Source organism: Scardinius erythrophthalmus, assembly GCF_964197995.2.
Source record: "Scardinius erythrophthalmus genome assembly, chromosome: 17".
NCBI classification, from domain to species: Eukaryota; Metazoa; Chordata; class Actinopteri; order Cypriniformes; family Leuciscidae; genus Scardinius; species Scardinius erythrophthalmus.
The window spans coordinates 40,705,462-40,718,182 of NC_138237.1; the positions used below are offsets into that span (position 1 = coordinate 40,705,462).

The following is a 12,721-nucleotide window of genomic DNA, read 5'->3' on the forward strand; positions in this document are numbered from 1 at the left end:
TTTGTACTTAAAAAAAAACATATCTGAATTTGAGCAGAAAATGTATTTCTTTTATAACATAATATATCCTATACACTATATTATCAGAGCATATGTGCATACATCATTTTTTAAAATAATACAAAAACTGCACAAGAATTTTTTTTTTCGCGGGTAATAAACATAGCTATATATATAGTGCGCCGAGTGAATGTCAGTAATGGCGGACCCAGATCACACAGAACCTGAGGTTCGAGTCCCCACCGCGACCGTCCCCTCCCCCACTCTCCCGGGTCTCACACACACACCCCCCGCGTCTCACACCTGCGACACTCAGATGCTCGAGAGGCAGGGATGAGACGGACACGGCGAGATGGAGACGAGAGGAGACGAGACATCCGACGAAAAAGTAAGTTTTTGACTTTTTGTACAAGGTTCTCAAAATAATATGGTGCTGTTTATTTAACTTATTGTTTGCACATATATCGTAACGTAAATGTCACGTCATTTTATTTTCCATAGCGCTTTTCACATTAATCATAATCTCAAAGCAGCTTTGCATAAAGTATAGATTAATCTACCAAAATGAAAATAATGATAGTCTAACAATAATATATTAATTAGGGCTTTAGATTCCTAAGAGTCTTAAGCTCATGTTTTAAGGCCACAGTTAGGATTGCATAGGTGACTGCATTTTTAGCGGTAATCCGCTTTTAAACTTCGCCTAATTTAATATGTTGTTGTCTTTGTTACTTCTGAAAGACATATTTTGCGTCCCTGTTACTTCACCTAGATGTTTAGCTCACTTTTGGTAACATTAATCTAAGATGGCCAGGAGTTGGATCTTTTGCGGCCTACACGTGCAGCCATGAGGAGTCTGAGGCCAGGCCTGAGATTCATGCGTTTTATCACTATAAACACTAATAATGGGTTTCAAAAAAGCAAGAGGGAAGTTAAATTCAGAACAATTTTTTCTACTTCTGTAATGCAGTTTTCAAGATCAGACAATAAATGGCATTTATTTTCAGTATTGTATTGGCTTATGTTACAGTGTCAATTACTTTAATACATTGCCAAATTTTATCATTGCAGTTTTAAATACAGTGTAATGTGATGTTTGACCATGATGTCTGACTGTCTATGACACATGTGCTTGCAGACTAACGTTACGAATGGCAGCTCTGGATGCACAGGTGAGATAATGCAACGCATTCTCACTCTAGGGCGTCAGTTGCTTTTGACGTCGCGTCTACATCGAACGCACATGGCATCCTAGGGCGTCATATACTGACGCGCCTTCTGGCCCATATATATCTGCGTCTCATATTGACGCTAAAGGGTGCCATGTGCGTTCGATATAGAGGCGATGTCAAAAGCGTCAGTATATGACGCCTTGGGCATTCTCATCCTAGGGCGTCATATACTGACGCGCCTTCTGGCCCATATCTATCTGCGTCTCATACTGACGCTAAAGGGTGCCATGTGCGTTCGATATAGAGGCGATGTCAAAAGCGTCAGTATATGACGCCTTGGGCATTCTCATCCTAGGGCGTCATATACTGACGCGCCTTCTGGCCCATATCTATCTGCGTCTCATATTGACGCTAAAGGGTGCCATGTGCGTTCGATATAGAGGCGATGTCAAAAGCGTCAGTATATGACGCCTTGGGCATTCTAATCCTAGGGCGTCATATACTGACGCTTTTGACATCGCCTCTATATCGAACGCACATAGTAGGTTACAAAACACATTTTACTCATTTGTGGTACGCTATGTCAAATTGTAGTGCGTCATTTATTACTTAAAATAGCCTAATTCTTAAAGCTTATATATGTAGCTTAATGAGCCAGAGTAACCAAGGTTTTTAAAAGCACAATCTTGGAGAAAAAGAAATATCCATCATAGCCCCCCATGCGCCCTCCTTTCATTCTCTTGCAACACCATGCCAAGTTCATGGATGTGCATGAAATTCAATTTTTTAATCTGCTATCTTTTGTTTAGGTAAATAATGTTTTAATTAATAACCGGTCAGTTTAAATAGAAGTTTAGAGGCCACTACATTATCACAAAGTAATTAAGGGATGATTGTAGTAATTAATATAATCTAAGGTTGATTTTTGTAAACTTACATTTTTTTTTGTTATAACTTGATCTGTACATTTTCTTTACGGTTTGATAAAAAAATAAAACAGATCATCTGTTAGAAATTAAAGTCAAGTAGGTGATTATATCTGCTTATTTTAGTGAAAAAGTTCATTTAAAAAAACATTTCAGTATTTTTACTTTTTTGTTAAACATTTGAGACGCTTTCAAAGGACAGAAGATTTGGTATTGTGGCATTAAACGAGATAAATATGTCTAGCCATATGATCATGTTATTGTGAAACCAAGTGTACTTTTCTTCATGTTCAATATAAAGATAAAAAAATACCTCGCTGATATCTAAAAAATGTATTTTACATGCATTCATCGTTGGTGAAAATGAATTTCTAATGGCTAAATAAATTTGGCCAATTATCCCTAAACTTGACATGTTAGTAATGTCCAGTTACTGAACCACTGATATAATTAACTTCGTGCTGAGGAAATACAACATGTTGTCCTGTGTACTGTCAATTTCAGCCGATACGATAGTTAAGTTTTTGTTGTAATTTTTTATCATTGTATGAAATTAAAAGTCACAGTTCACATTAAATTTGTGGTAAATACAGGTTTTGCTAAATTGGTGTCATTGATATCAGCCTTATTTTGATATACTTATTTTAAATGTATTAGTTTGTTATTCGATACTGATGATTCTCTTGTTTAAGCCTAATCCTATAGACCTTATGTAGCTCGTTGTCTTTTGTCTTCCGGTCTGTATTTTCACAGCGATCTTGTCTATTTATGAATGAACGGCTCGTTTTAAAATCTTCCCGTTCTACTGACATTTGTTAAGACATCTTCGTTAACTTTACATTAAGAAAATCCACTTCAAAAGCTAATTACTCCTGGAGAGCGAATGCCAGAGAGATATACAGAGCGTCCGCAAAAACGGAAGTTCAAAGACAATATTCTAAAGATGCAGCGCGCTTGTTTCTCTGGTGCATAAGGGCTATAGTAGGAGGAAGTAAAATGGAAAAATATTTTAAATAACAATACTTTTTTTGTCTTTGTGATTTACATTGCAGTGAATGATGTGACAGATGATGTGACAGATGATGTGACAGAAGAGAAAACAAAGGTAGGCTATATCCACAGATAAACATATATATATCTGCCATCTGAAATTTTCTTATAGAATGATCATTTTTATCAAGCTTGTATATTTAAGTTCTGTAATTTCACTTAAATTACAATTAATAGGTAATCTTCATTGTCATTTAAGTGAAATTATTGAATTTAAATATACAAGCTTGATAAAAATGATCATTCTAGAAGAATCTGCCATCTGCCATCAGGGTTATATAAATAAAACTGTTGGTTGAGGTAAGGGACAAAACAGTTTTAGAAGTTAGTTTTTAGTTTTTATTATTTAATACTACATTATTATAAATTGATATATTTCTAGATTAAGGTCTCAGCTAATGACCCATATAAGGGAACAGGTTTTTCTGAAAATGAAATAACTTCGTTAGACGCATTAAAAAGCATGCTATTTTAATTTGATTCATCCAACAGCAGTGTAAAGTATGTTATAATGTAATTATTGTGTTCAGTAAAGGAGCTGACTGACTAACTGATTGACAAGACAACAAATTTATCAACTAACTAACTATATAGTTGGCAACCAACTGAACCTATACCGGACAAACACAATTGTGACGCTGGATCACAAAACCAGTCTTAAGTTGCACGGGTATATTTGTGGCAATAGCCAACAATACACTGTATGGGTCAAAATTATCGATTTTTCTTATGCGAAAAATCATTAGGATATTAAGTAAAGATTATGATCCATGAAGATATTTTGTAAATTTCCTACCTCAAATATATGGTTAATGAGGATAGGAGCAGGCTTCACTCAATTTTTGATAATACACTTTTTAGAGTGCTGGCCTAAAAATATAATACATAAGAATAGGACAGAGGCCGCACTATGCATAAACGTTGTGCAACGAATAAAAAACGTTTATGCATAGTGCGGCCTCTGTCCTATTCTTATCTACCTCAAATATATAAAACATTTATTTTTGTGAGTGGATGCAGCACAATCGCCAATAGAAATGGACAACTTTAAAGGCGATTTTCTCAATATTCAGATTTTTCTGGACCCTCAGATTCCAGATTTTCAAATAGTTGTATCTCAGCCAAATATTGTCCTGTCCTGGCAAACCATACATCAATGGAAAGATTATGTATTCAGATTTTTGTGGTTTTGTGGTCCAGGGTCACAATTGTGTTACAGGACACTGTATCCATAACTAAGACATTTCTAATTTGAGAAATTCTATTTTAATTCTATTTTATCCTTTTATTTTGCTGCCCTTTATGAGTTGTTCCGTGGAATATAGGGGATCCCCTGTGGCTCACATGGTAGAGTGTTTGCTGTCAACTAGGGCTGTCAATCTTCCTCTATAATGCTATTCGAATTCCATTCCTTATTTTATTCAATATTCGAATAATATTCGAATATTAAATGCTCAAATGTATCCTATTATTAATATTTACGACATTACACAGTCTTATGGATCGCCAATGCGTGATGTTGATCGGTCTCATATCTTCACAGATAAACCGTGTCAGTTTGTCTGTTATTGCCTTTTATTACATGGCTTGGTTGAATTCTAATGTAGAATGCTGTCAAAGAGTATAGAAGTACTTCTATACTCTTTGATGCGGTCTGTTATTTCTTGATAACAGACCGCTGCGAGTGCGAAGTATAACACGCATTGCCATGAAAAACAGCGTTGCTATGGACGCGGAACGGTCTATGTTCTTTAGCGGAAGTAGTACAATCGTTTTTAAATCAATAAACTCCTTTTTAAATCAATATTTTGTGTCAAATTGTTTATTTATTTTGTATAGCCATGTAATAAGTTCAGCCTGTCGGGGTTGTTATTCGCTATAACAACCGCCTCGCTATAATCCCTTAACGTGCGGACAGCTCGTAACCGTGATGAGGAGAGAGGTAGAAAAGAATAATTCTTGCCTGTTTTAGCGGCGGTTCCTCGGACAGATCGCCTAGCTTGTCAGGGTGTAACGTTGTCAGTTTTTCCATTAAGGGTTTGAAATCCAAACACCTTCAACACATCGCTTCTCAAATTGTCAGGAGTGGTGATCTCCGTTTTCGTGCAGACATTGCTCTCCGCGATTTTTGACAGTATTGTTATGATACTGCGTGCGTGGATAACGTGCACAATTGTGTTACGATTCAAAAACGTTATTGTTCATCTGACGAAACAAAAGCATTTCATTTTCACATGCGCACAAGAAAGGCAAGATTGCATTTTTTTTTTTAATGTACAAAAGCAATATTCGAATAGGAACTTCAGCATTCGAATAGTATTGATTTTTTAAATATTCGAATTATATTCGAATTTCGGAATTCGTTCCAACAGCCCTACTGTCAACAATAAATCCTTATTTGAAGGTTCAGTTCTGGAGGTAGCATAAATGGCAAAAGAAAAGCTTCCAAAAACCTTTTTTGTTTGTTTGTTTTGTAGGTTCAAAGCTGTCACTTGGGTCACCTCCAGAAACTTAGAGCACATCACAATGCTTGTGAATACCGATACATGAAGGCGCACACAAAAACTGTAAATGATGAACGGGAGAAGACCATGTTTTTATATCAGAGCATGAAAACAAAGGTTAGTTGTATTAAATGCTTTCGTTTATATACCTTCGGTTGCTAGGTCATTCTTATGTTCGTAAAACAAGTGAACGTTGGGGCATTTTTCAACATCATAACATTGAGCTTGCCGTTTTCAGTCAGCAGGCCCTTCTAGTCAGCAGTTGGCCCACACATTGGTAATTTGTTGGCATGCAGTAGAGGGCCTGGGTTAGATTTGAGCCCAGGTCACAGTGCTCAGTCTGTACCCTAGACAGTGAGCCACAGGGTTCCCCAAAATAAAGCCACAGATCCGCCCATTGCAAGGCCTCTTCAGAAGCCTCATGAATGTTCTTGATAGCTCTTCTTCCCTTTAAAACCGAGAAGTTTTAGAGTCTGCTGAACTAATTTCCCAGCAAAGCTCTGACATCCAACTTCAACTGGCTCGCACAGAGATCTCCCGCCATTGCTCCAACACATTGAGACGAGCTCTTCATATTTTGCTGTATTATCCTGTCAATCCTGTCTTTAGAGCACAGTTAGTTAGAATATTACTGGAAGAACAGTTTGAGTGTGCTTACTGATATTTAGGATTGCTTGTTTAATATTCTTTTACTAAGAGAGCTATTATTTGTCCAGACAAATCAGTGGAGTCCACTAATGAAGTTGAACAACCATCCAAAGGTAATACGATTTAAATTAAACAGGAGGATTATGAAGACTTCTGATATTGTTTTCCTTTTAAAGAACCAGTACTTTATGATTTGCATGGTTTCACTTGCTTTTATTTTTTTTCATATCATTTCATATCAAAATAAACCCCAATATATTTGGTAAATTAGATGTATGGCACAATTACTGGTATCCATTTAGTCAGCATTTTGTGCCATTACTGTATATTATCTGTATTTAAAGTCTCCTCTGTTGTACTCATATGTTTTATAACAGGCAAGGATAAAGAACTGCAGCCAATTGGCAAGCACTTGGACAAACCACACACAACAAAGGGTAAGCTGTTTTTCAAATGTCTTATGAAATGTCACACTTTCCATTTTTTTGTGAAAGTCAGAATTAAGTCATTTTAATTGGAATCTACAAAGAGACCCATTTATATTGACAACAGGGTTCCCTTAAAGGGTTAGTTCACCCAAAAATGAAAGAATTCTGTCATTAATTACTCCCCATAATGTTGTTCCAAACCCGTAAGACATTTGTTCATCTTTGAAACACAAATGAAGTTATTTTTGACGCAATCTAAGAGGATTCTGATCCATTCATATGCAACAATGCCATTGCAACTTTCAAGGCCCAGAAAGTTAATAAAGACATTATTAAAATATGTGCACAAAAGGTTTTCTCATCGCTTCATAACTTGGACTATTTAACAATGTCTTTACTTCCTTTCTGGGCCTTGAAAGTTGTAGTGACGTTGCTGCCTATGTAAGGACCGAATCCTCTCGTATTTCATCAAAAATATCTTCATTTGTGTTTTGCAGATAAACTAGGGTCTAACAGGTTTGGAACGACATGAGGGAGAGTAATTAATGACAGAAGTTTCATTTTTGGGTGAACTAACCCTTTAAATTTAATGTGGAGGTCAAATTTGGTGAAAAGTGGAAAACGTCTTTGTTTCAGTGATCTGTGCTGATGGAGCTTTGTAACAGCAGCATGGCAGATCCAAAGTGGAGGAAGTGCTTATTTTACTGGCTACTTTTCTCCATACAGCGACTGTGTACGGACCATTTCTTAATCTACAAGTGTTGTATTGGACAGAACTGTCTGAGAATTCAGGCTCGCGACTAGATACCCTTACGGAATGAAAATATATTTCCAATATTTATGATCAATATATTATGATAAGTATATGGTGTAAATATACTTATTGGAGAAATGTATTCACAATATATTTACACTGTAAAATGTCATTAGTTGAGTGTACTTCGAAAACGTGGAAAACATTTATGGATTTGCTTAAATTTCAAGGGCGTTTTAATCAAATTTGAAAGTTTCTAATAGAATGACATACAAAAGAGTGTCGGGACAATGACTGTGAATTTATTTGTATTTATTCACTGAACTTTACTGAATAAATACAAAAAAACATCAACTTAACATAGAAGTTAATAGAAATCACTTCAATAGATTTCTACATTTTAAATAAAGCAACATGCAGCATATTCTCAATGTTTCTTGTTCTTCTGCTGATGTTATAATGTTATAAAGTCGAGAGCCCAACTAAAATCAAACACTGATCACAATCTGGTGACTAATATTATGTTATTTTCAATAAATCATCAACATCTAAATCTCAATCTAAATCTAAATGTTAATTCTCAGTAAGAACTTGTGTAGACGTCTGACAGAAATAAAGTCAGTCTGGTTAGTAATAAGTGAAGTTGGTAATGCTGTTTGTGGAGCTGTTTAACCCTCCTCTGCTGAGATCTTCACAGACCTGTTAGTGTTTAATGTTCTGTTGGGGTTTAAAGGGTTTGTGCTGAAGAACAGAGCCTGTGCTTCAGTCCAGCAGAAGATCAAGAAACATTGAGAATATGCTACATGTTGCTTTATCTAAATTGTATTGGAGTTATTCTTTTTTAAATGCATATATTCAGTGAAGTTTCAGACATGCACAAAGTATTTACAGTTTAATAAATAGAAATAAATACAAAGTCTATCATTGTCCCAAGACTCCCAACACCCTTAAGTCTTTGTACTAGTAACTTACAACTTTGATTAAAACACCCCCTTAAGAAATGTAAGGAAATCTTGTTCCTCGTGTTTTTGAAGTACACTCAATTAATGACATTTTACAGTGTAAATATATTTTAAATATATATTTTTCATAAATGAAAAGTGGCAATTCCTTGTGTATTATTCAATATATTGTATTTCATATATTTTTCAGTATATTTACACCATATAATAAATTGATCATAAATATGTAATTATATTTTCATTTCCAAGCAAAATCCTTATAATTGTGTTTTTTTTAGATCTGTTGCCGTTGGTCACCGTGGGCCAATATAATTTAAGCTTGGGTAAACCCCTCCCATTATGTGCAGCTTTAATTAGGTCCTATATCGTAAATGTTTCATTTCTAAAGGCTTAAACATGTAAAGAAAAGAAAAGGGAAAGGTCCTACAAATTTACTTCTTCAATTTCCCAAGCAGTCATTTATGGTTATGACCAATAAAACCTAAATATTTTGTCATGTTTGGCTTGGTCCATTTTCAGCCCAGATCCAATACACATCTTAGATAGTGACTAAATTACCAGCGATATTTTTGTCAAAATAGTCCTTATTAATACAGTATCACTGTTTATATTGTTACTAGGTATCATGCTTGCAAACATGTGCCAGAATTTACAGATTTTCAACCATGCGAACTAGATTTTAGCAAAAAAGTATGTATAAAACTGTGAGACAATGAGAGAAAAACTGAATACCATGTATTTATTTGATGTTATTCACGTTCATGTCGTGTGGGTTAACAATTACTTTTATCCCAATCACAATTACTAATAGCCTATTTATTTTTCTTTTATTCAGTATCTACACAAAACCCACGGAGAAAGTGGTCTAAAGAAGAGATCCAGGCTGTGGAAAAAACTCTGATGGACTACATCCACTCTGGGAAGGTTCCTGGTAAAGCCCAGTGCATGGAGTGCATTGAAAGGTCACCAGCGGCACTTCGGGGGAGAAGTTGGGAGGGGGTGAAATTTTATGTTAAGAATCGTATTGATGCCTTAAAGCGAAAAATGTAGAAGAAAAGGAAGATGTTTGTTGAAGGCAACAAGATGTTCAAAATGTGTTTCAAAACACAAGTTAAATAAATGTTCAAGAGCATTAAGAAATTGTAGATTCTTATTTTTGTTGTAATTACCCAAATTTCCAAACTTTTCTTGGGGAGGTTTATGGGGGGTTGTACATCAAATGTCTTCTACTCAAAAGAATTCAGTGTGGTCCAAAACTGTGGCACGTTTGCATACATTTTTTAAAAAAAAAACTAAATATTGCGAATTATTCCACAACGCATTAATACACATCGCACTCATTGGGTTTCATAGGTTTCTGTGCGTGAAATATTTTTAGGATGACGAATAAGAAAAAACACAAATAGCAAATAGCAATATATCTTGCAACCCTGTTGAATGCCAGCATGTGCTCTTGTTTTAATTCAGAGTTGATTCCAGTATGCACAAATAATTATTCAGCAAACACAATGATACCCGTGAACATTTCCTGCTTGCCATACAACATGACTGTCTTATTTATCCAAATGTAAACCTTTTCAGATTCTCAGTTGAAGAATAATAGATTCCTGTTAAACAGGAAGTGAGGTGAGGCTGTTGTCACTGTTTACATCCATACAAATGCTCTATTCAAATACAAGAGTTTATGGGAATTTGTAAATTGTAAAATAAAGTAAAAATCCATAAAAATATAAATATAGACAATTCTCCCTTTTAAACAACTCTTTAATGATGATGTAAACTTAATATTTATTGTTTATCTGGTACAAGTTTAAATTTGTATTAAAATTAGATAACCAAAAGCTAACTCATAATAGCGCCCCTCGGTGGTGGTTTGGGGTAAGACACAATAGGCAGGTCCCCACCGGAATAGAAAAACCAGACAAATATTCACCTTTTTAAAATTAAGAATTTCTGAAAAAAAAGTTGATTTTTGGGATTCAAAAATTCCCCCAGACACTTCTGACTAAAAATTATGGCTTTATTGTATTTAGAAATTGGTGTCCCCACGTGTCACCTTCTAGTCAGGAGTCCCCACGACGTAGCAAAAACAAGTATGTGTGTGTGTGAGAGAGAGAGAGAGAGTGTGTGTGTGTGTGTGTGTGTGTGTGTGTGTGTGTGTGTGTGTGTGTGTGTGTGTGTGTGTGTGTGTGTGTGTGTGTGTGTGTGTGTGTGTGTGTGTGTGTGTGTGTGTGTGAGAGAGAGAGAGAGAGAGAGTGTGTGTGTGTGTGTGTGTGTGTGTGTGTGTGTGTGTGTGTGTGTGTGTGAGAGTGTGTGTGTGTGTGTGTGTGTGTGTGTGTGTGTGTGTGTGTGTGTGTGTGTGTGTGTGTGTGTGGATTAAATGGATCTGCCAGTGCGCACCACCACATACCAGATCCCCAAACCCTGTCCAGGGGTACGCTGACGATGTTGAGGTGTCCTCCAGGGACGAGAACATCATTCAAAATATGCTGGCCAGAACGGATGAATTTCTACAGTGGTCCAAGCTGGAAGTGAAACACACCAAATGTGCAGCATTTTATGAACGGCGAAGCGGTGGAAACCGCTGGTACAAATCTAAATCTGACAAACCCCCCTCCTTTACAATAATGGGACAGCTTATCAGGGTCTAATCTCGTCATGAAACATACACTTATCTTGGCCATAAATTCAACATCGCAGGTGAGTGGGGTGAACAGGTACAGGAGTTATCCTGTGCCTTTAAGAACAGGATCGATCTGATCGATTCCTCCCCCCTACCTGTAGCCATGAAGCTGGAGGCCATTAGAGAAGTAGCTCTGGCAAAGATACAACACCTCTTTGCGAACATTCATATTCCACAAAATGTCCTAAGGGACATGAATAATAAAACAGTTGAGGCCGTCAGGAAATGGCTGGGACTGAATTCACATTCCACCAGGGATATAATCTTCCTCACACTCAAGGAAGGGGGTCTGGGGGTCCCAGATGTGGAATGGACTTACTCCACTACAAGACTAACTCACCTCATCAGCATGCTCAACATGACGATGCTGCGGTCAGAGAGCTAGCCAGAGCTTCCCTCTTATTGGACCTCAGGAAGAGAAAGGTCCCTTTGGCCACAGGCAACCAAGACAGCTTCCTAGGCTTCAGGAGGAAAAATAACGGTAAACTGGACACACACGCCGCAGGTTTCGGAGTTCGTTCAGACTGGCCGGACCTAAACGCCCTGTGCAATAGACTGGCAGTTAAAGTACAGTGGTCACAAAGCAACACACACACTGCACTGGAGGTGTCTGACGCAGTGGTCACAGACCCATCTGTTACTGTGGAGGCCACAGTCTGTCACAATGAGACACAACACACACTACAGAGCACAACAGCAAGACGATCCTTACTGAACATCAAACAGATGGACACAAAACAACACTGGACTGGACTAAGAATGCAGGGAAAGTTGGCGTGTCTTGGCTTTGCTGATCACTCTGCCTCTCACTCTATGTACAGAAAAGCTGCAGTAGGGGAGGATATTCTCTGCTTTACTGTCAAGGCCAGATTACAGGTGTTACCAACTAGATACAACCTAGCATTATGGTACCCTGAAAAGTACTATCCTCACTGTATAATGCATTCTAACTCTGATCACCTTGAATCAGTTGCTCACATTGTAAATGGCTGTAATATGTACAAAGGTTTATACATAGCACGTCATGACCGTATTGTAGATCTCATTGCCAGTTCTGTTCAAGACATATTTCCAAAAAGTATGCCTATGTATAAACACTCACGAGTAATACCAGACTGGTTCAACAGCTCTGAAGATGTGTTTTGTAACATCCCTAACACTCCTGATGTTGTGCTCGTGGATACAGAGAGAAAGGAGGTGCTAGTCCTTGAAATAGGTTGTGTTTATGATCTGTATATGGACATAGCCTTTCTTGAAAAAATGACTAAATACCAACCCCTCCTTGCAAAGATCAGTGGTCTAGGATATGCATGTAAGTTCGTGGCATTGATATTTGGCAGCCTGGGACATGTGCACAGATTGGCTGTTAGTGGACTAAGACTGGCAGGGCTTCCGAAAGGAAAATCTAAACAGCTGGCAAAATTCTGCTCTATATCAGCTGTGATAGGCAGCCTTGCTGTGTGGCGTAAGCGATGTTTTATGTACCCTTGAGTGTCAAAGCTGTGTTATCTCTGAGAATATTTGAATCCTTTCTGTAAGAAATTTGATTGGTGGATTCAAATAAAGAAATCAAATGTGTGTGTGTGTGTGTGTG

The 12,721-nt window shown here is 37.1% G+C and overlaps 1 protein-coding gene across 2 annotated transcripts in view; it reads left to right on the top strand.

The window, feature by feature from the left end:
• LOC308705816 (uncharacterized protein) overlaps positions 1-10,147 on the top strand; it is a 10,430-nt gene extending 283 nt beyond the window's left edge. Inside the window, exons 1-7 of one of the 2 annotated variants that reach the window (XM_081391032.1) lie at positions 1-388; positions 1,139-1,172; positions 3,151-3,203; positions 5,626-5,769; positions 6,369-6,413; positions 6,678-6,737; positions 9,280-10,147. The exon at positions 1-388 is cut by the window's left edge and continues 283 nt beyond it. In XM_081391032.1, coding sequence (XP_081247158.1) covers positions 353-388; positions 1,139-1,172; positions 3,151-3,203; positions 5,626-5,769; positions 6,369-6,413; positions 6,678-6,737; positions 9,280-9,345 — 438 coding nt within the window. In that variant the 5' untranslated portion in view covers positions 1-352 and the 3' untranslated portion in view covers positions 9,346-10,147. The remainder of the gene's footprint in view (positions 389-1,138; positions 1,173-3,150; positions 3,204-5,625; positions 5,770-6,368; positions 6,414-6,677; positions 6,738-9,279) is intronic. The other variant, XM_081391033.1, reaches the window with a different exon arrangement.
• Positions 10,148-12,721: the final 2,574 nt, after the last annotated feature.